The sequence below is a fragment of the Mytilus galloprovincialis genome, chromosome 3, assembly GCF_965363235.1.
Source record: "Mytilus galloprovincialis chromosome 3, xbMytGall1.hap1.1, whole genome shotgun sequence".
Lineage (NCBI taxonomy): Eukaryota > Metazoa > Mollusca > Bivalvia > Mytilida > Mytilidae > Mytilus > Mytilus galloprovincialis.
The window spans coordinates 77,380,905-77,405,155 of NC_134840.1; the positions used below are offsets into that span (position 1 = coordinate 77,380,905).

At 30.5% G+C, this 24,251-nt stretch overlaps 1 protein-coding gene across 1 annotated transcript in view; it reads right to left on the minus strand.

Annotated features, from left to right (window-relative positions):
- Nucleotides 1-10,207: 10,207 nt before the first annotated feature.
- Nucleotides 10,208-24,251, minus strand: part of LOC143069016 (carnitine O-palmitoyltransferase 1, liver isoform-like) — a 36,594-nt gene continuing 22,550 nt past the window's right edge. Inside the window, exons 5-19 of the mRNA XM_076243448.1 lie at nucleotides 23,379-23,469; nucleotides 23,072-23,152; nucleotides 21,876-21,962; nucleotides 21,404-21,519; nucleotides 20,784-20,845; nucleotides 19,910-20,008; nucleotides 18,054-18,103; nucleotides 17,317-17,401; nucleotides 15,962-16,068; nucleotides 14,857-14,923; nucleotides 14,179-14,268; nucleotides 13,153-13,223; nucleotides 12,126-12,375; nucleotides 11,080-11,233; nucleotides 10,208-10,460 (exon numbers count right to left, since the gene is read on the minus strand). Coding sequence (XP_076099563.1) covers nucleotides 10,354-10,460; nucleotides 11,080-11,233; nucleotides 12,126-12,375; nucleotides 13,153-13,223; nucleotides 14,179-14,268; nucleotides 14,857-14,923; nucleotides 15,962-16,068; nucleotides 17,317-17,401; nucleotides 18,054-18,103; nucleotides 19,910-20,008; nucleotides 20,784-20,845; nucleotides 21,404-21,519; nucleotides 21,876-21,962; nucleotides 23,072-23,152; nucleotides 23,379-23,469 — 1,517 coding nt within the window. The 3' untranslated portion in view covers nucleotides 10,208-10,353. The remainder of the gene's footprint in view (nucleotides 10,461-11,079; nucleotides 11,234-12,125; nucleotides 12,376-13,152; nucleotides 13,224-14,178; nucleotides 14,269-14,856; nucleotides 14,924-15,961; nucleotides 16,069-17,316; nucleotides 17,402-18,053; nucleotides 18,104-19,909; nucleotides 20,009-20,783; nucleotides 20,846-21,403; nucleotides 21,520-21,875; nucleotides 21,963-23,071; nucleotides 23,153-23,378; nucleotides 23,470-24,251) is intronic.

The following is a 24,251-nucleotide window of genomic DNA, read 5'->3' on the forward strand; positions in this document are numbered from 1 at the left end:
TTTGTTTTAAATTATTGATTTTTTTTTGTACCAATCTTGTTACACAAGGTATTTTGTTGGTTTCTAGAAACATATTTCACTGACCTACACCGAGTTTGATAGCCTTATGAAACAGGCACATATAAATTAAATCAACCTAGTATTTGAAGAAGCGACACAAACCAATCACCAGTGAGCACAGACATTATAGACCGCTTTCATTTTGCACTGAAAACTTTTGAAATTTTGCATCGTATTAAGCAAAATAAAACATTAAGGTAATTTTTATTTTGAATAAGTTATCTCCTTTTGTCCATTATTGTAGGTATAACACATATAGTCATATGCTATGCATTAGTTTCTGCAACTTTTTTTTTAAATTCTTGATAAAGTCGCTTTCTTTATATGTTCAAATGCATGTATTGTATTGCAATTATATCAACATCATTTCGCAAATTTGATATCTGACTATATATCATTAATAAATTGATTGAAATTGCCATGGATACCCCGATTTCTTTTTGTCCATGGAATTATGAGTTTTGAACAGCGGTATTCTACTGTTGCTTTTATTTATATGATCTGAAGAATATAAACCTCACTGCGTATATTTGGAGTATTAACAAACAGTAGTAGATGAGATGACTATAATAAAGCAGAGTATAGGAATCTGAAGAGAAAAAAAGCTCTCATTCCTTTCGAAATGAATGCATAGCTTTAGAGGCACCAAATACATAGTTCTATTCATGTTCTAGCACTGGGTCCATACTGCTGCTGGTGGTGTTAAGTCCACGGGTTTTTCATCAGTTCAGTACTCAAGTCATTCTGCACTCACTTGACTAATAACATACTGGTCTTAAATTTTGATTTGATAAATTTCGAAATTATTAGGAATCTTAGGTTCTTACTCCCTAAAGTTAAGTTAACACAGTGAACTTGGCTATTCTTATTCGTGTACCTCCTGGTCATATAACTTGTCATGTTTTCAAGTAGTTATACATCCTTTGATTCCAATTTTTGGGGTTTAAGCATTCTGGAAGATTGTAAACCCAAAGAGTGATTCAGACGCACAAAAAGTGGTATTTTCATTTGGTATCAAAGGTGACTTGCCATCAGCAAAATTTGACAAAGGCCACAGAAAAAGGATGTCAATACCAACAGAACAAACAAACATATATATATATTAAATATTCTCATATCTTCCTAATACTCAAATTGACTTTTTGTTTAAAGCATGTTATTTTCATCCTTGAAAAAAACAGCTTCCTTCCATTTCCATCAATCATTATTTTCACATTTTTGTCAATGGCCACAATTTCAATACTGAATGCACACAAATTTTTTTGAATCAACAATTTCAAAGTAAATGCCAGTGTTTTGAAAAAAGTCCGTTTGCAGATTTCATGCAACCAATTTTAATGTGGGTTTAAGCTGTCATTTTGCAAAGAAAAATTTTATATTTATATCTAACAGCGATAGTACAAGTTACCAACTGGTTGACTCCCTTTAAATATAGGACCTACTAATTGTGACTCCCTGTTTATTGTGTTTCCTTCCTGAGTGTGTATGAATAAACTCATCATAGATACTAGGACTAAATTTTGTATATACGCCAGACGCGTTTCGTCTTCATAAGACTCATCAGTGACGCTCGAATTCAAAAAAGTTAAAAAGACCAAATAAAGTACGAAGTTAAAGAGCATTGATGACCAAAATTCCTAAAAGTTTTGCCAAATTCAGCTAAGGTAATCTATAAATTAACACCAGAAATTATGCAAACCAAAGTTAATCACTCCATTCGACTTAGGAATATTTTATTTTTAAGCATGATATAGGAGACGCTTACTATGTAAACCCACCCAACCTTGCTTCTTTTTCATTTCATGTACTTTCTTTGATTTTTCGGTGTTACCTCGATTTGCCTCTTCCTAATGAATTTACGATATTTTATCATCAGTCAAGTATGGTCTCTTTAATTTATCATAATGTTTACTGATAATATTCTGCGAAGAAATGGGTTTTACAAACACGTTAATTCTTCACTGTGCATTCAGGAATAAATAAAACTATAATGTATAACACACAAGATTTTATTACATAAATATTTGCATTGATAAACCGGTGTCTTATAATCACCCAAAAAAAGCTTGAAAAGTATGACACTTTTCAAACGAGCCTTGACATCTAGCTTTAAATAAATTAAGAACACAGCAGACACTAAATTCATATATACAAAGAAATCAAAGTCTATGCAACACTTAAAACATTTAATCAAAAACTATTGCATAATTCTTGTCAATTTCAATTTTTATTTATGTTCAACTCCCCTAACCGAATTCGCCATGTCATTTCACTATAAATAGTTTCCAGAACAGAAACCATTTTAAAGAGGTAGACCTAATTTTTCATGCTGTGGTTGATTGAAGTACCCTTCAAGACATATGAGGTTCTGAATGGGTTTGTATATAAACACTTTTGTTTTAATCGAAATCTATATACTTGTATCTAAATGACATGTCAAATTTATGAAAACAATTTTAGGGGAATCCTTTGTTAGGTTGATACAGCATCTGGGCAGTTTCCATACATTCTTTTAACTTTCTGAACTTTTGTTTTAACATCTTGAAATATATTCATTTGTTATTCAATTTGATTATCAATATGATTACCAATATCTAAAACTTAAATTTTGAGAAATTCATTCATAAACGTCCTAAACGGAGAAGCAGCAAATATGACTTTCACGAAATTTGATCAGACTCGGACGGAGATTGAAACTATAATCATATAAGATCGAGACGAGCTAGATACTATTATATCACCAAAAAATTCAAAATATAATTTATTTATTCAACATTTCATGCACAATGGTTTTTCATTTTCATATAACACTTGTTATTTAAATTATATTATGCAATGGAGTGTGCCTTTAAAGGTAATAGTTGTATTTCAGAATAATAAAAGAATACCACTGTCGTTCATTTTTTTAACGTACTAACCTGGATGTAGTAAATAGACTCATTATAGATACCTGGATTACAGGGTTAAAATTGTGTAGGAAGCAAGCGTTTCGCTTACAATAACATAAACGGTACCATTTTTTTTCTGCAAAAGACTCACCAATGACAGAAGATGTCTTTGTTGTCATTAAAATTGAAACGATAGAATTGCAAATTTACTAAGTGGGTGCATCCGAAGCGCTTTTCTGTTTTTTGTCATCACCAGGAATGCTAAAAATCAACAATTTTGAAAGCCAGGGATGTATAATTACTTTTAAATAATTGAAAAACTTTAATTTATGACCAAAACAGACCAAAACAGATAGCCAAGTATACCTAAAGTCAACTGAGAGTGTTGGAATCTAAGTTTCTTAATAATTTTAAATCCATTGTGATATATAATTAAGCGTCTATATCAATAAAATCCAAACATATAAGTACCTGTTCAGAAACAGAAGCTAGAAATTTCTCGTAAAAAAATAACAAAAAAAATGTTATAAGATATGTTTGCATGGCATATTTTAAATGTACTTTACTTGAAAAGAGAAATTGTATGTAAATTGAAAATCAAATCAAATACTTATTTGGCTTGAACCTTAGATCATTCGATTACCGTAGTGTATAACCATCGATTTTGGTTCCATATGTTTGAGCAGGCAATTGATTGGATATTAAGTTTTACGAATTTCTTTAAATTTGAAATTCCTTATACTCACATGAATCATATGCAGGTTTGCAAAATGTGTTACGCAGTGATGTAAAATTAATCAAATTTATTCACCGATCTCTAGAGTTATTGTGTTCTTGCACCACTGAAATAATTTACATTACATATGCATTATGTTAACTACTTGAAAACAGTCATGCTTATACTCACATGAATCCTGTTCATGTGAAAATCATGCACCATTACGCAATCAGTCAATCTTCTTTTAATGTACATTAACTCAAATGCTTATATTAATAGAAATAATTTAACATGACTAGTTGCCTGCCCCTAATTTTATGTAGTCAAATGTAGACGAAACGCGCGTCTGAGGAACCATATTACAACCCAACCTATGTGAAGATGCCAGTACTGGTGTCCGTTTTGTCACCAGTCCTCTAGTAAGAGGTTTTGTGTTTACATGAAATAGGATTGATGTGTTCTTTTTTTCTAATTCGCTGTTGATTTATTAAAAAAAACTTGATTTTTCTACTACCAGTCACAGATTGTATTCGCCGTATTTGACTCAACCTCACGGAATTTTCGACTTTTCAATGATCTTAAACTTGGTTTTCGATTGGGCCTATAGCTGTTTTGATTCGAGCATCATTGGTGAGTCATTTGTTGAAGAAACGCGAGTCTAACATACTAAATTAAAAGACTGGTATCTTTGGTGAGGTTTCTTTCTAACCAGAAATGTGAAAAAAGGAGATGTGGTAAAATGCAAATTACACAACTACCCTTGAGGTTCAGTGAACACAGATGAGAACAATATAAGTTCATTGTACGGTTTTCAATAATGAGAAAAATCCACACACGGGCCTGGTATGAAAAATTGAGAAACAGTTCAAAATAGAAAATCTACGACTCGATTTATATTACAATAATAAAATAATAAAAAAAAACAAATAGGAAAGACGGTATCCAACGACAACCACGTCAGTACACTCTCGTGTCTAGGGATAGGCAAATAAAGAATGCGGTGGGGTTGAATGTGTGTTTGAACGCTCAAGCATTCAATGAAATTATGACAGTGGTGTTTTACCAATGTTATTACAACTGACCGGGCGGAAAATAACAAAAATACCGAACTCCAAGGAAAATTCAAAACAAATTCCTTTATCAAATGGCAAAATCGAAGGCTCAAACACATCAAACGAACGGAAAACAACTATCATATTCCGGACTTAGTACATGCATTTCCTTATTTAGAAAATTGTGGATTATACATGATTTTATAGCTAGCTTAACCTCTCACTTGTACGACAAGCGCATAAAACTGCTTCCTACACATGTTGAAGTATGGCAATTTTACATGCATATTATTTGGTATAATGAACATCCGACTATACATTATTAATGCAGAATGTTGATCCTACGGGACTATATTTCGAGCACTAACAAACAGAGGTATTTAAGATGGCTATGATATAGAAGACAATATGCTTGTCTGGCGAACAATTTTTTTCAATCCTTGAAATAAAAAAAAAATCATTTCATTCCAAGCAAAGTGCTTTGGAGGCACCAAATTTATAGTTAAATTTATTTTCTTGCACTGGGTACTTACTGGTGCTCGTGGAAAGTTAAGTCCTGCAGGGTTGTCCTCGGTATTCAAAACCCTCTGTACTGAAAGTTAAGTCCCGCAGGGTTATCATCCTCAGTATTCAAGTCCCTCTGTACTGAAAGTTAAGTCCCGCAGGGTTATCATCCTCAGTATTCAAGTCCCTCTGTACTGAAAGTTAAGTCCCGCAGGGTTATCATCCTCAGTATTCGAGTCCCTCTGTACTGAAAGTTAAGTCCCGCAGGGTTATCATCCTCAGTATTCGAGTCCCTCTGTACTGAAAGTTAAGTCCCGCAGGGTTATCATCCTCAGTATTCAAGTCCCTCTGTACTGAAAGTTAAGTCCTGCAGGGTTATCATCCTCGGTATTCAAGTCCTTCTGTACTGACTTGACAAATAACATATCCCTCTTAAATTCTGAATTGATGAATTTAGAAATTATTAAGAATCTAAGGTTCTAATTCCTCAAGCAAAATTTACAAAGTGAGTTTGGCTACTCTTAATCATGTACCTCCTGGTCATATAGCTTATATTGTTTTGAAATAGTTATACATCCTTTACTTCCAATTTTTTGTGTTAAGGCATTCTTAAGACTGTAAATCCAGAAAAGATCTTTAGAAGCACCAAAATCATAAAGTGTTATTTTCATTTGGTATCCTAGATGACTTGCCATCATCGAAATTATGTCAATACCAACAGACCTTGATTTTTCTCTTCTTAATTTACTATCAGTTAACAACGGTTGCCATAATTTACTATAATATTTACTGAGAATCTTATGTGGTTCATAGTTCTGTAAAGAAATGGGTTAAGAAACATGTTAATTCTTCACTCTGTATTCAAGAATAAATACAACTATAATTTATAACACACAAGATTTTATTAAATAAATATTTGCATTGATAAAACTGGCGTCTTATAATCACCATAAAAAGCTTGAAAAATATAACACTTTTCAAAAGAAACCCGATATCAACTAGCTTTAAATAAATTAAGAACACAAAAATAATGTTTGGAAACTAAACATTTCAGAGCAATCCTAGCTTCAAACACAGATCAACTAATTTGTCATCAAAACTGCTGTAGTATATGCAACACCTAATATTTCATATAAAATAAGTGCATATGTCTTGCAATTTTAAAATTAATTTAATATTTAACCCCCCTTACTTAATCTGCCATATCGTTAGACTATAAATAAATTTTTAAAGGGGAAGACCTGGGGTAAAGCAAATTGATGTGTCTTCAAAGTAGATATGCCCTTTCTCTTAAATTTACTTTTAAAAACTGTGTATTTTTTATGAGTTACATGCAACAAATAGTATTTAGATTTTATCATGCTGTGGTTGACTGGGGGTACCTGTCAAGATACATGAGGTTCTGAATTCGGTTTACAGAATAGAAAAAAAGGACATAAATAAAGAATAGAACAAAATGGCCTGTATTGTATGACAGCCTTAATCCTTTTAAATTAAGACCTAGTTCATACATACTTTCATATATGAATACTATCGATTAAGTGTTTGGTCCCATTATATAATACTACAGAAATTGCCTGTTCAATTTACAAAGTTTTCTTTATGAATCGAGTAACTGACCTTATCTTTCATTGTCCTATATCTACTATACGTAAGACATGTGAAGTTATAAATACATAATTGACAATTGAGAGTTTCCCTTCCTAATCTTTTTTATGTACTTATATACTTTGCACTTAAGATGATGAATTTTTACAAAATAGCAGGTTTCCGCTTATAATTGAGCCAAGTTAATAAAATTCAACCTAGCTATGTTTCCTCCTTTAGTAGGAAACATAACCACACACATTTTGTTTGGCTTTAAATACTTCTGAATACCTATCAACATAAAACAAGGAATTATTTGAATCTGATATTATTTTGAAACCTGAAAAATTGATAAGAAATGAATAATGAAAACTAACCCAATGTAAGAGGGTTAGCCAGGGGTTAGTTATTTCTTAATGCAATATCAGTTAAATTAATTGAACCTTTGTCATGCGCACATGGCTCAACCCCTAATGTTGGGTAAGTTTTCATCATACATTTCTTATTATTTTTTTCAGAATTGAAAACTATTCAAGATTCAAATAATTTTTTGTTGTCACTCTTTTTCATATAAAACCTTGTTCCTTTAAATAGACTAGTACATAATATGTGTTATCATTAAGAATATTAAAAATAATATCTAAATAAACCTGTGTATTGTGTGTAAAAACAAGCCAACTATACACAAAAACATTCATTTTTATTTACTTCAAAAGCAGACACAGACTGTATACATTAAAACATACAGATAGTTTTAAGACACAAATTTCACTTTGCTATTTTTTTATGTTTACAAAGAAAACAAAGTTGTAATGAGGATTTCATAGTTGCTCAAATGATAAAATATATAAATAATGATATAATAATGATTTAATAACAAAAAATCAACAAATAATCATAACCTAGTGATTGTGTAAAACCAACCAAATGAAAAGATAAAAAAATGACATATGATTAAAACACAAACCTTGCCACAAAAAGTGCAACATCTAAACAAAACTGATTATTAAAAGAAAAAGAAAAAAAAAAAAAAAAAAAAAAAAATGATTTGAAACACAAAAAGGGCCACATCTTAAAGAAGTTCATGATCTTATACATAGAACAATTAAAAAAATAAAATATCATTTAAAAAAAAGTTAATTGCACCTCATTGCAGAATATGGCATGTTTTCCCTTTCCCTAAAAAGATGATAAACTATCAAAATTCAAAATGTTAAAGGGGTTCCTAAAAATATGGCTAAAATAGACTTGGTTCGTTTAATTTTCATAAAATGTTGAGAAAATATTTACTTTGACCTGGTGATAAAAAAAAATTATTAAGAAATTCGAACCACACATGGTACAATTTACAGGAAAAATATCAGTAGATATACAGCAGTTTGACAAAAACTTATTTTGGTCATTGAGAAGCTTAATTTCTCTTAAGTAATAGTAGGGGATTAAAACATTCATTTTATTTTAAGAGTTAACTCCCTTAGGTGAACTGTACCCTTAATAAATAGTCTCCCTTTACCATCAAAGGGAGATAATTCAAGCTGTCAATGCCCATAATCTCCTGATAACTTTGTTCTTGTAGATTTTATCTTCAAATGCTATGTAAATCCTGGTTAAACATAAACTGTAACTACCCCTTAGAGATTCCTTAACCTTGCCAATATCATTCTTTCTCCTTTGAACTAGAGATTTGCTTAGAAATGTATCAATTTACACTGTTTTTGCTTCAAATATTTTAGTGCTAAACCTTGCTTCCAAGCTAGAAACCATTGTATTTAAAATTAGTATATCTTTTTCAACCAATGTTACTGTTATGTAACATACAAGGATTGAAGATTATTTTGTTCAAATTATATTTTTGAAATCAAAAAATGATTCATGTTTCAGGGTGATATAATTAATTCTTCACTTGTATGCAAACACAATTCCTTTATGGATGAGTGAAAAAATGATGAAACAATATGGTATTTACATGAAGAGGTAATTCTAATCTAAAGCTTTACACTATAAATAGTTTTCTAAAAACCCATGACCATAAAAATAATGTAGTAATAATTAAATAAAAATGAATAATATCATTGCCATTGGTAACTATGAAAACATAACTCATATATTTAATAAAAAAAATAAATTAAGAAATATAAGAAAACCCATGCTAACCAACTTTCATGATATTTGCAAGAACTACTTTTCCTACTTTCACTTTCACTACTTTCACTTTCATAATTTATTTCTGTACATCATTTATCATTCAATTAAAGTTAAACAAAAATAAATATTCTTTTAGTTAAAAAAATATATCGACATAATCTACAAGACATTTTGATTTCTTGTTGGAAAGGTTGAACAAAAAGAAAACAAAGGTTTCAAATGCTTGTTTATATGGCTTAAAATACATAAAATGGCATAAAACACTTTTAGAACTATATGAATATATGCTCTATAAATTTTTAAAAAGCCAAGATACATGTAGCAAAAATAAATGTTTTCTAAACACTTGATTGAAACAACATCTATATAACTGTTTATAATCATCAACTATACTTTTGACTTTCCACAAATATTGAATAAAAACATAAAAACACCATTTCATTATATTCCTCAAAAAGAAAAATTATAAAATAAGTACTTTACCAATTTTCTTATCGTAATTATTCATTTCAAGTTCAATCAACACTCAATGACCTCTCAATTCTTCTAAATTTTGATACATTAAAATTACAAGCCATTTCTTTCAGCATTACACATTTTCTGGTCACCTTGTATGTATATTACACATCACAAAAAGGGAGCATTTACAATAAGGAACAGCTCAGACTATTCACATTTTCGAACCACCCGTTATATTAATATTCACACTTCAATTTTTGTGCCCATTTTATTTCTAGCTTCATTGTTGCTCATTAGACATTTTTTTTGGCTTCAAGAGACATTTTCATAAAAACATGCAAAATTACATGACCCGAATATTGTATCTAGTAAAAGATATTAAAACTAATAAAAACAATTCATTCCTGCGTACTGAAGTCAATTAACATTTCATCTTTCTACTGTCATTCTATAGATTAATTCTCATCCCTATAAATAGACAGATGGCTTAAAAGACTTTTCTACAATGAAAATGAAAAGCAAGATTTTACTCAGATTGATGCAACAATATCCACGAAGAAAAAAAATCAACTGTGGCATGCAATATTTTCAACTGTTACATGCAATATTTTCCACTGTGACATGAAACCATTATCCACTGTTGACATGCAATCATTTTTCACTATGACATGAAATCTTTTTCCACTGTGAAATGAATCATTATCCACTGTGACATGAAACATTTTTTAACCGTTAAAAAATTCCTCCCATGACAGAGAAAGTTTTGAATTAGTACAAAAGTCCACAGATCATCAGAGCCAAAAAATGTAACATATTTCAGATGTAAAATCCATCATTAAATTAGACATATGAAAGTTACATATGAACAACAAAATAGCAAGTCTGTATTATGCAGATAAGTTTCTGTCAATATCAGTATGAACTAGTCTCTTGTGAACTTCTACGAACAAATCTCTCTCATCTCATTCATGGCTTCATTTATTGCATCAGACATCTTGGCTGCTGACGTAGTTGGACAGTTTGTGTTACATGATACATGGAATTTTACTAAAAAAAAAAATTAGGAAAATATTCAATGCAATTTTCTAATTTCTAATTTTAAATAAACGTATGATAATTTAACTTTTAGCAATAATTATTGTATACTGTCAAGTATTTAATGTTAATTTGTTATATTTGCAAACAATTTAAATTGACAAACAACTGATTATGATAGAAGTCTAAACTAAATATCAAATCTAACACCAGTTACAAGTTTCCCTATACCCTGTTTTAAGAGGTTGCTCTGTTGATAAACTTCACAAAAGTAACCATTCAAATGTTAGTAAATTTTCTCACTGTTTTTTCCAGAATTTTTTTAAAAATTGCTTGTTGTTGAAAATAGTATTCTCTTCTCATGGGTTTTTGTGCTATTAGGAATGCATTGTGAAGTCACTATTTCCATTAAAAAAGCATGCATAGAACAAATTCATATGACCTATGAAAACATATGAACTGACCATAATTCTCACATAAAACAGCAAGAATCATGTTAAATTTTCAAATGATTTATAATTGGTTAACTGTCTGTGTATAACATTAGACTTTTATTGTCTTGAGAACCAAATGTTTACTGTGTATTGCCTAATAATAAGTATTTATCATACAATGATACACAACAACTTACTGAGATCTTCTCCATATATCATATAGGATACACCATAGCCTTCATAATTAGTAGCAAAGAATCCACCTCCCATGCAGGATGTTTCCATGGTCCATTTGTTTGTGTAATTGGTTGGGGTCTGGGATGTACTCAAAACATCAGGTGCAAAAAAATTCTGAAAAATAAAAGTTTTGACGATGCTTCATTACAATCAAACAGTAAACAGAGGCTATGCAAATGTTTTAAAGTTATATATCTAATATATGAAATTTGGTTTCTGTCAAGCTTCAAAAAATCATCACGGCAATGAATTGTGGCAATCCTTATAAAACTGCATACAAATATTATTGACCTCCCACTTCACCTTGAACTAACCTCAACACAAATAAAACATGCAAACTTTTCAAAGTCAATAGACCATGCCTGAGGGGTCAAGCTAAATAATGTCTCTGGAAATGAGATGTAACAAGAATGTGTCCATAGTACACGGATGCCCCACTCCCACTATCATTTTCTATGTTCAGTGGACCGTGAAATTGGGGTCAAAACTTTAATTTGGAATTAAAATTAGAAAGATCATATCATAGGGAACATGTGTACTAAGTTTCAAGTTGATGTAACTTTAACTTCATCAAAAACTACCTTGACCAAAAACTTTAACCTGAACTTTGCACTATCATTTTCTATGTTCAGTGGACCATGAAATTGGGGTCAAAACTATAATTTGGCATTAAAATTAGAAAGATCATATCATGGGGAACATGTGTATTAAGTTTCAAGTTGATTGGACTTCAGCTTCATCAAAAACTACCTCGACCAAAAACTTTAACCGGACGGACGAACGGAGGCACAGGCCAGAAAACATAATGCCCCTCTACTATCGTAGGTGGGGCATAAAAATCCTAATACAACTGCATACAAAATATTATTGACCTAAACTAATTGTTCTCCTAAAACCAACCTAATCACTAACATTTACTTTGTTGATGTTACTGCACCCAGAAACAGCATGCCTTAATCATGCTTTTTTTACTAAGTCATTACTACACAAAAATCAGTGTGCATACCTTGTCCATAAAGAGTGCAGGAGGTGTACGCTTCAATTCCTGACAGCAGGCAAATAATCCCAGTAGATGGCGATCCCATCCTAATCCGCAGCAGGCATCCATTTTAATTTGAGTTTGATATTGAACAGCTTTTCTCAGAAGCATGAGTTTTTGTTCACGTGTTGCTGACTCGCTCAACATACTTTTCACAAACTGCGCTGAGTATTCTGAAACTGGACGGATTGTCTCTGTTCTTCCTTCAGAAAATATCCTACAATTTATGATGATCTGATTATTCTTTTGTGCCAATTTTATAGTCTTAGGCCAAATAAAAATATATGTGTGGTTCCAGTTACCCTACCGTCCCTACTTTTTCGGCTTTAAAATAGCCTACCCTAAAGATTTTATCGTCATTTTTCATTAAGCACTGTTATAGTCAGAATGTTGCTCCCATAGACTCAATGCAAAAAAAACCCATAAAATAAAAAAAAATCAATACCTACCTACCCTAACTTTTTTTCAGATGTAACTGGAACCACACATACTTTTTTATTTGGCCTTATGATCAGTGTCAACATATGGGCGACATTGGATAGATATCAACCTTTAATATGCAAATGAATATTAATATATCTGTTTACCTATGTCAAGTTGAACAAGAATGTGTCTGTAGTACACGGATGCCCCACTCGCATTACAATTTCCTATGTTCAATGGACCAAGAAATTGGGGTAAAAACTCTAATTTTGTCATTAAAATTAGAAAGATCATATCATAGGGAACATGTGTACTAAGTTTCAAGTTGATTGGACTTCAACTTCATTAAAAACTACTTTGATTAAAACCTTAACCTTAAGCAGACGGACGCATGGAGCAGAAAACATAATGGCCCTCTACTATCGTAGGTGGAGCTTCAAAATATCTATTTACAAGAAAGTTTGAAATACTTATCTAACATTGTCAGATTTAGGATCAACATAAAACTTGGTTAGGACTATTTTTAAAGGGGTCTGATCGACAACAGACAGGGTTATTGTATATATATTACCTTGTTGATGCAGATTCATATGTTTTTGGTACTTTCTGATATAACTTGTAATAGGCTAACTGCAGTACCATCTAGAAATATAGTCAATTGATATCAATATGTGAAGTCAAATATAGTGATAATATGAAAAGGACATACTGTGGATTCATTTATTTTCGTGGGTATCAATTTTCGTAGATTGCTGAAAACTTGCATTTTCGCCTATATTTGTTTTCGTGGTTTTGCCAATCACTGTATACAGAGCCTATGGACATATGTTATTCGTTGAACATTTGAATTCGTGGTTCACCTCTACCCACAAAACACACGAAAATTGGTATCCAACGAATAATCATGAATCCACAGTAGTCAAAGATTCACTACTAAGTTTATCAATTATGATGATGCTATATATAACCATTGTCTGCCTTTGGTGATGTGAAAATATGCCTCCTTATATCTATGGTGTATGCTATTCTTTTTATCTTTTTTAATGAAGCAGTCTTAATACTGGTATAATGACTATCACATCATATTAAATCATATTGTTATTCATGTTGTCAAAAGAATTTTCTGTAGTATCAGACATTCTTAAACTGACAGTGTTATAACACACACAAATTAGTAAAATATAATATGACACCCAATTCAAGATAAGAAAATGCTCCTTAATATTTTTTTCTTTTTTCAAAAACAATTACTGATTATGCATTTGTTAATTGTCAGGTTATATGGAACCCAAATTCTGACAATTTTTGTTTAGGTGGGACATACCACTACAGGGAGATAACTCTGTAAAATCAGCTGAACATTTAAATCACATTATATTGTTAGGAAAATATGAAGCTTCTCAAGGATCAAAATTAGTATTGGTCAAACTGATATATATCCATTTTTTATTCCTATAATGTGTCTGGTTCAATTTTTTTGAAATTTTTATATTTTTGTCAAAGGATTAAAGTAAACATTTTGTCAAAATTTATTGAAAATCAAACGAGCCAAGTTGATTTTAGTCAAGGTGTTTAGTACAACTTAAAATGACCTCACCTGTATATATCCATCAGGACTCATTCTTTTCTTTTTGATAAATCCTTTCCCATATTCTGGTGACGATACAACAAGTTCAAAACTGTGACTCTATAAAATAAGCAAGATATCATATCAATGCCAGGATAAGGTACCGTTATCTGATGTATCAACTGATGTATCAACTAACAAATGTCAAAATTATCAATGAAGTATGATTTACTAAAAAAAAAAAAAAACATTTAAATATTTTAGAAAAATCCTTGAAACAAAATAAACCTTCATTTTATATAAAATCATATGATTTCCTGTTTATTCTGTTGGTATATTCCTCTTTATCCAATTTGGCGCTTTCAATTTAGTCCAAAAATATTGGAAGGTACACTGAATTCATTTTGCACAGCTGGATAATAACATGAACATAATATTATATGATTGTATTTTTCATACAATGTTTTTGAAGTTCTATTTTCCTCAATTTTGTAGAGATCCATTTAGAAAGTGAAAATCATCATACAAGAACTATTTCCACTTGTACAGTAAAGAAACTTTTGTTATTGCAACTCTTCTTTGGAAGATGAGAGATTTCAAAGTACTACTTCTTTGAAATGTGACTTTTCTTTGATAATCATCTATTTTTTTCATTCTATTTTAACCAACCCAACAGTTTAAAAGAAAATCACACAAATGAATTCTTACCAATTTTCTGAAGTGTTCCTTTGCAGTTTCTAGCTCTGAGTCCATGTATTTCAAATCCCAATTTATTCTGAAAAGAAAAAAAATCTTTTTTAATATTACTGTAAAATCTGTCTTATCAAATCAACTTTTGTATTAACAATTTTGTTCAAATTAGAAAGTGTTTTGCTTACACCAGTTTGATCATGTCAAATATGCAGTGTAACAACTATTTTCAAGACTTCATTTAATATACTTTTCATTTTTATAGCGAACTTGTTTTTTTAGGTACACAGTATAACCAAAATAATGTTTACACAGACATATTGTTGTTTTATTATACCCACTATCTTTAATATCAATTAACATATTAATTTGAACATTGTCATGTGTAAATATCTACCGAAATGGAAGAGAAGTGAAGGAATTTTTCAAACGAATCTCAACATATTTCAAAGAATACTGTGGATTTTTTTATCATTTGTTGGATACCAATTTTCATGGATTACATGGTTGAGGGGGGATAGGACCTTTATCCCGACTCCGGGATCCGGTGTTTTTAAGCTCGGAATTTCGGGATTAACCCTTTCGGGATCCGGGAATTCTTTTATTTCAATTTTGGGACCTCAGGATTTCGTGTTTTGTAGCCTGGGATTTCGGAATCTGGTGTTGTTAAGCCGGGATTTCGGGATCAGGACCCCCTCATACCCCCTCTCATGGTTGGATGGGAACCACAAACGCTAAATATAATGAGTAATGTTCCACGCCTTGCATATATTCTATAAAGATTTATTTAGACTTTGGGTCTTTGGCAAAACCATGAAATTAAAAATCCAGGTAAATGCAAATTTTACTCAATCCTTAAAAATTGGTACCCATGAAAATAAATGAGTTCACAGTATAATTAACAAATGAATTGTATAAAAAAGCCTTAACATATTTATACAGAATATTATCAATTTAACATAATTCCTTATAATTTACTTTTAAATTCCATTTTAAACCGGAGTAAATCATAAAAAAAATGTTGAAGACGTCACGATCACATGACAAAATTATTTCTATGAGCTGATAGGCAAAACACTTTCAGCCAATCAGAATATTGATTAATAATTTTAAAAAAATATACTTTTGAGGGACAGGAAGTTTCTTCTTTCTGGTTTGTTCACTGATGATGCTTCCTTCAGCTGTATACATCTCACTTTGCATAAAAAATTCCCACATTCTCCCGGGTAACTACAATACATAACATTTACAGATGAGCAAAGGAAAAGTGGTAATTCAAGACCATCATGTCTCAATTTTTAACTCAATATTTTGTAACCACTCTGAATTCTTCATCATTTACATTAACAGGAAGCAAACCCTATATTTGTAAAAAAAAAAAAGAAAAAAAAAAAAAAGTCTAAAATACTCTTTTCTTTCCAAATATTCCATTTGAAAAGTCTAAAGGCAACACTTTCCTTTCAAGAAATCAAATTTTAAGTATATATCTTTTTCAAAAACCTGTCTGTATTCAGATCTGTTTTTATTTCATTTTTTAAATTTTATGTATTATACATTATAGAATCAATTGCACAAATGGTATTTATTTAATTGTTATTTAGAATTTAAAGAGCTGACATGCAAAATAAAGTCATCTCATCATTTTATGAAAAATAATGATGTTAAAAGCAATGACTTTAAAGCACAAATAGTATTGAGTTTGATAATTAAAATTGAAAAAAAAAAACAAATGAGTTATCTCCCCTACCTGATAATAATTTACATTTCATGCAATAGTAGCATAAGGAAAGTAAAAATAATATTGTTGCAGCTACCTCAAAAACATTTTATTTTTCATATTTTAGCAGTTGAAATGAAAAGTGATTTAACAAAACTCACAAACACTAGTTTAAAAGTATTATATAGCACATTGAAATTTTCTTCTTATCCACAAGCCTTGAGGTGGACACTTACTATGTAATGTGTTCTTTGGATTAATTTCTGGAAAAGTTGACTATTTCCAGCTTTGTGATTTATTATAAGGTTGAGAATCTAAAATCAAAGATATTACAAGGTCTCTCCCCTCTTCCCCAAGGTATAAGAATGGCATGGAAACTTTTATTTGCATTCATTCCTTAAAACTAAAATGTACTGGTACCTCGGTATAAGCCCTTTTTATGACTGAAGCTTATTAAAACAAGAATGTGTCCCTAGTACATGGATGCCCAAACACGCTACCATTTCCTATGTTTAGTGGACTGTGAAAATGGGGTCAGATCTCTAATTTGGCATTTAAATTACAAAAATCATATCATAGTTAACACTTGTACTAAGTTTCAAGTTGATTGGACTTCAACTTCATCAAAAACTACCTCAACCAAAAACTTTAACCTGAAGCGGGACAGACGGACGAACAGACAAACGGACATAGGGAGGCACAGACCAGAAAACATAATGCCCCTCTACTATCGTAGGTGGGGCAAAAAAAAAGAGACTTACGGTTGCATCCCCAGCTGTATGTTCAGCATTTACACCAACAACTCCATTAGAAAATATAGCAAATGTCAACGATTTATCATTCCATCTGTAAAAATCAAAATACAGAATCAAGTTTGAAAATCCTACTATGACGAACTCAATTCAATGAATACAATTTGATAAAACATACAGAAATATTTGTATAAACAAAATATTTTAAATAAAGTAGCTATAAAAAGTTTTATTTAAATTGATAACTGTCTTGTGCACATCTATAAATAGAAAGTGTAAAATCATAAAAACAACCCTGTATACATTGAACCCTTTCTGTATTTTTGTTTTGTTTAGTTGCTGTCTCATTGACATATTCCCCCACATATTCTTGTTTTAAAAACAACACAATTGTTTGCACCTGTCATAAGTCAAGAATCTGATGTTCAGTAGATGTTGTTTGTTAAATTTGGTTCATAAGTGTTTCTCATTTCTCATTTTTTATATAGATTAGACTGTTGGCTTTCCCTTTTTAATGGTTTTACACTAGTAATTTTTTTTTGAGCCCTTTATAGCTTGTTGTTACATGTGAGCCAAGGCTCCAAGTTGAAGATCATACCTTGACCTATAATGGTTTTATAAATTTGTCTTGGATGGAGAGTTGTCTCATTGGCACTTATACCACATCTTTCTATATATTTATGACAATAATAAAGTGATGATAATAAGTAAACGTTTTTAATAATAACTTTGTTAATTTAACTTACCTGTTTGTTCCATTTCCACATAAAGTAAATAAACCATTTTCATCAATGGACTGAAATTGAAAAAGCAAATATATACTTTATAAATATCTCTATATTGCTTCAAAATTATTTTTCAGTATACAGCTGAAATTATTTTGTCTCTCCATATACAACATAAACCTTTCTTCCACAAATTCACAAAATATTCAAAAATAAAATATTTAAACACCTGCACGATTAATTAATTGATTGAAAGTTGTTGACTGGCCTTTGTTAGTCTTGTATTATTTTAATTTTAGTTTCTTGTGTACAATTTGGAAATTAGTATGGCGTTCATTATCACTGGACTAGTATATATTTGTTTAGGGGCCAGCTGAAGGACGCCTCCGGGTGCGGGAATTTCTCGCTACATTGAAGACCTGTTGGTGACCCTCTGCTGTTGTTTTTTATTTGGTCGGGTTGTTGTCTCTTTGACACATTCCCCATTTCCATTCTCAATTTTATAGTCTGGATGATAACATGTTAATTTGATATGAACATAATGAACCACATTTTTAAAATGCCATGTTCAAAATGTACAAGTATGAAGGACAATAAGTCACTACAACTTGACACCTTATTCTAACTCCGAACCAATCGGTTTTACTTTTTAATCCAAAGTACTTGGCAGAAAGACAAAATATACTAATTCTATTGGGTCTGTTTTGACTCAGCTGGGGATTGATCCTGATCTTTAATCACTCAAGGCAAGCCCAAACCATTAAAGCACTGAGGCATACATGTACAATTATGCGTCCTCTTTTAAAAAGTATAAAAATTTCTAATATTTCATTTCTACCTCCAATGTTTATATCTAAAGTGCATCTATGCCGATTTCAATTTTTGCTCGAAGGAAGTACATGTATTACCAATGTTATTTCACCTGATCGGGCTGAGTTTACGTTTTAATTTGCATAGGGACAGTCTATTTGAAGATGTGTGTGATAAGGATGATTGCCGTTATAATTATTACTGATTTCTAATTACCAGTCAGTGTCATCAAAAGAATTTACAAAACAATGACTGGACACTTCATTTGATGAGTTTATCCTTAAACACTTATCTATAGATGGACTGGTTTATTGTGAGCAAACCGGTTAAACTCCGCCCAGACAAGTGAAATAAATCGAGTAATAAAACATTAAAAGAACTTCCAAATTACAAATACATTTCCTATATTTATATATATTTACTGTTGGTTAACAAGTCTGACACAGTTCAAAACTCTGTATCACAATCCTTCTAAAATCACTCATCTATATCAGTCATGGATATAGCATCCTAAGGTATACAAATGATAGCTGTTTAACACCCAGCATCAATTATTACATAAATATTCAGATGACAACATGTTGATTTAATATTAAGAAAGCCTGCTTTGTACTTTAAGACTGACATGCTGAGTATAATTTTCTTAAAGATACTAGCTCATAAGGTAAGTGTCCGCAGGAAGACATGTTACCCTACCTGGAAACATTATTCTAACTACGAGCCAACCCGTCTTGTTCCTGAATGTCAGATGCTTGGCACTGACAGAGAAGCAGCAAATATTAGATGCATATTTAGGATGATTTCATTTTAATACAGTACTTAGATAGTCTGCTTTGTACTATCCAAACAAGATGAGTTGGATTTAATATGTAAACACAGGCCGCAGGAAAACTTGTTACCCTACCAGACCACATTTTTATAACTGTAGACTTATTAGTCTTTACTCTTGCTCTTCTAACTCTCAACCAACAGAAGGTTCTCTAGCAAAGCTTTTGAGCAGATACGTAGGCCTCAAGTTAATATAAATGTGAAGGGGAAAACCCCATATTATTTCTATTTATACTTACTGATGGTTTTTCGTCATCAAAAGAGAACACAGTTATTGCAGCTTCTACTGTATGTAAACTTTCTTTATTTGTAGGATTTTCCATTAATTTTACACGATTCTGAAATAAAAGATGAAAACTTGACTTAAGAACTAAATTTAATAAAAATACAGATATCTCCTTTCTCCCTTTTCAATTTTACAAGAACAATAACCATGAAAAAAAAAGATATGATATATTGATTATATTACAGTATTTCATTTCACAAGAAAATTAAAACTAAAATAAGGGTGTAATAGGCTATTTGCCAATTCCAGTAATTGACCCTGTAATTAGAGATCCCTCTTTCAGTTGTCTCCCTTATGAGGGACATTAATTTTCATTTATAATGGAGAGCTAGCAGAACAAGCAAATTTACCAGTGCGTAATGTGAGTAATATTTAAGGTTTTCAAATCTTTTAATTACATTAATTTGTTGTTAATCTAAATACTTTTGACATTAGAAATTTTTTTTTTTGAAAAATTATGTTAACTGCCAAAACAACACTTTCAATTCATCATACTTTGCATTGGCAAAAGCCAACTTTGTCCGGTATGGAACCAGTCTACGATTGACAAAGGGAAGTAATTTGGTACAAAAGTGTGTAATAACAGAATCAAATCGGTAATTTGCAAATGGATATTAAAGACCTCAAACAAAATAAGGTTTAAACAGGTTATATGAAATATATAGTTAAAAATAACATGGAACTTACAATGTACATACACCTAGCATTGTTGTTCTTATTTTTCAAGTTTAGAACTATTGTAAAATTAAAGGTATGCATCTAACAAACATAAGCAATTTTTTAAAAAAGGGAGGATGAGTAAAACCTAGAATTATTTTAGTATTTACCTGTGCCCATGTGTTTCTATCCTGTGTGGTAAATATAGACACCTGGTGGCATTCTTCCGAAGCTGTAATCAATAAATTGAAATTAAATTATTTCTCTGAGTTGTTGGCATTTAAAACTTACTATAAAATGTAATTAATACTGTAATCAACTTCATCACAATAGTTTTTAAGGTTTCCAGAACCAAAAATCCATGGTACTGTAATCAGATATCAAAGATTTTTGAACCTTCGATAAAAGTTATTTCATTGTTTTTGCATGTTACGGGAAAATGGCATTTAAAGAGTGCAGAAATATGAAAGAAAAAAACAGGAAAATAAATCATTATTATACCTTGCATCACTTAGCCTCTAATGTTGAGACAGATGTATACCCTATTATTGTAATTCAAAAAGTTGTCTCCCTTATCAGAAATTGAAGGAATTGTCTATATCATAAAACAATGTAAGCAAAGCTGAAATATACTGTGGAATATTATATAAAATAAAGTTTATGGAACTAAGATTTCAAAAATGATATAAATACATTAATTGTTTAAAAAAATCTTCACTAAAATATATGCTTAAATGGAGAAAAAAATAACTTAATACCATTTTCAATCATAATGGAATATAAAGTTTACCTTCTGTTTCTTCAAATATTTTCTCTAATATTGAATATATTTCAGATACTGTCAATAATCTGTCTTTTCCATCATTGTCAGGTGCCTTCACTTCTAACTTATAATATAATCCTCTCCTACAGTATAAAATATAATTAAAATATGGCAAATATTGAAGGTATAAAAATAAACAAGTATAAATTTTATAAATTTTATTAATTAAAATATGGCACATGTTGAAGGTATAAAAATAAACAAGTATAAATTTTATAAATTTTATTAATTAGAATATGGCACATATTGAAGGTTTAAAATATATACAAGTATAAATTTTTAAATTTTAATTGCATTATTTTATATTCTGTATATCATGATATAGAAATAATTAACCTTCCATTTGTGTCCATTGTTAATAAGAATAAATCATGGTTATTCAAGTATAAGTTAATCTGAACGTGTAGCAATTCATTGTGTAAATAAAGCTGATTCTCACCTTGTAATTATAATGTAATTAGAATCTTTGTACGTATCCAATCTGTCTATCCCAGGACATGGAACTCTAACTGTACTGAATTGTGTTCTGAAAAAATACACAAAAAGATTATATCTTTTATAACGTGAGGAGTCACAATGTATTTAGTAAAAAAATATACACATTTGTAATTCTGCATGTGCCTTTCATTTGATGGTTGCTGCTTGTTACAATATATCATATTTGTTTTAGGTTTATTGTTTTGTGCATTAAGGTGGTACCCAACACCTTAACTAAAATTAGTTTGGCTCGTTTAATTTTCTTAAAATTTTGACAAAGTATTTACTTTGACCCTTTGACAAAAATATAAATCTTTTAAAAAATTTGAACCAATCGTTTAAATTACACTGGTTATATAGCAGTTTGACAAACACTTATTTTGATCATTGAAAAGCTTAATATTCCCTTAACAACACAACGTAATTAAAACGTTTTGCTGATTTTTCAGAGTTATCTCCCTGTAGTGTTAGGTACCACCTTAATCAAGCTGTTAATTTTTTTGTTTGAATTGTTTTACATGTAATTTTGCGGATTTTTATGCTGACTTCATGGTATGAGTCTTTCTCATTGTTGAAAGATTCAATGTCATTTGGTCTCTGGTAGACAATCATACCACATCTTCCTATTTTAATATTTCATAATGAAATCTTGTGGTTGTTGGTGAGTCAATATGGAATATTCATCTTTACGTATTTATGAAATGATTTTAAGATTTATATTTTATAAGTGACTTATAGCTCCAATGGGCCGGGTGTACAAACATTGTATAGATAAATATTATTATTATACATGTACTGTATATATACACCATGTCACTATAATAAACAAATTCGTATTCGTATTCCATATGTAATATATACCAGTGCCCTAAATCAGAGAGTTATCACCTTTAATTCAGTGATTGAAATAGTTTCAGCAATTTTTTGTTGTTGAAAACTATTTGATGACCTCTAAATGTATTGAGTTTTTTATGTTTTGGGGTAGCTGTCTAAATGACATATACCCGACATCTTTTTATTCATATTAGATATAAGGAGATGTGGTATGAATGCCAATGAGACAACTCTCCATTCAAGTCATAATTTGAACCTACACAAAATATATAAGATTGCAATAGGTGAAAGTTTAATAAACAAAATATTCCATCTAAGACTTACTTATAACTTTCCATACACATTGGGATCATGTCCTGCATGTATTGTGGTTTCAATGTTTCATCTTGTAATTGTTCATGGAATCTATAATAATTAAGTCAAAGAATAGAAAATCATTACGTGTATATCAACAATTAGTTATCAATTCCTTGTTATTTCTGTTTTGGTGTAGATAATGAAAGTATCTGGTACAATATATCCTACATTACCTAGCCAGAAAAGTCAATTAATTCCTTTTCTAAAAGGGCTTTATTTCAATTGCCCTTTGTCTACTAGTAAATGACAGTGGCCTATAATATTATACTGTTACCTGAGAATCCAGTGTATTAGGGTAGCTCCTCTTGCCTTCTGTTTTGTACTTGGTATGTTAAGTCTGTCTGTGGCATAACAGTTCACATTAACTGAAATATAAATATTGTTTTTAATTACATTAAATATTAAAATTATACATGTAGTATAGAGTGTAAGATTTATGAAAAATGAAAAGAACAATGGATTAATAGAGAATTATAACAGTGTATGTCCAGCAACTGAGTGGTGAAGGTATAACAAATCCATTTAATGATGCCATTGATGGAATCTCATACATAAAAATTCTATCCTAGTAGAGTCGTAATAGTATTCAGAAAAATATGACAAGTATCAATTATAAATTTTTGCACGCTGTTATTGCAAAATATTGGCTGTGAGTCACATTATGTAATTTTTCTGCAGTTGAGTGCAATGAACGAATTCAAAATTCTTATATTTTGCCATGAAGGCAATAAATATTTGCCAATCATATGAGTTTTAAAATTACTGATCAATTAAGTTTTTGGACTGTATTTGCTTGGTTTTGGTGATTAAAACAATAGTTTTTTGCTTGTTTTATAAGCTAACAAAAGAGGACATAAGACGTTAGATATATATGTAACTGATATTCAATTGTTTCAGTTTGAGATATTTGTTAAGATAAATCAAGAAAAGGACTTCAGACCCACATAATTTATAATAATAATATTTTGATTAAGAAGTCAATGCTGGGTCAGACTGTATGACGTCAGTGATAAGTTAGGGGTATCTGAAGTCAACATATCAGACTTTGCATTGTGACATAGACCAATAAGTGAATAAACTTTTTTAATCTAAAATCCTGTGTTAATGTTTGATGTTTTCCTGTCATATGACTATTGACCATTATTTG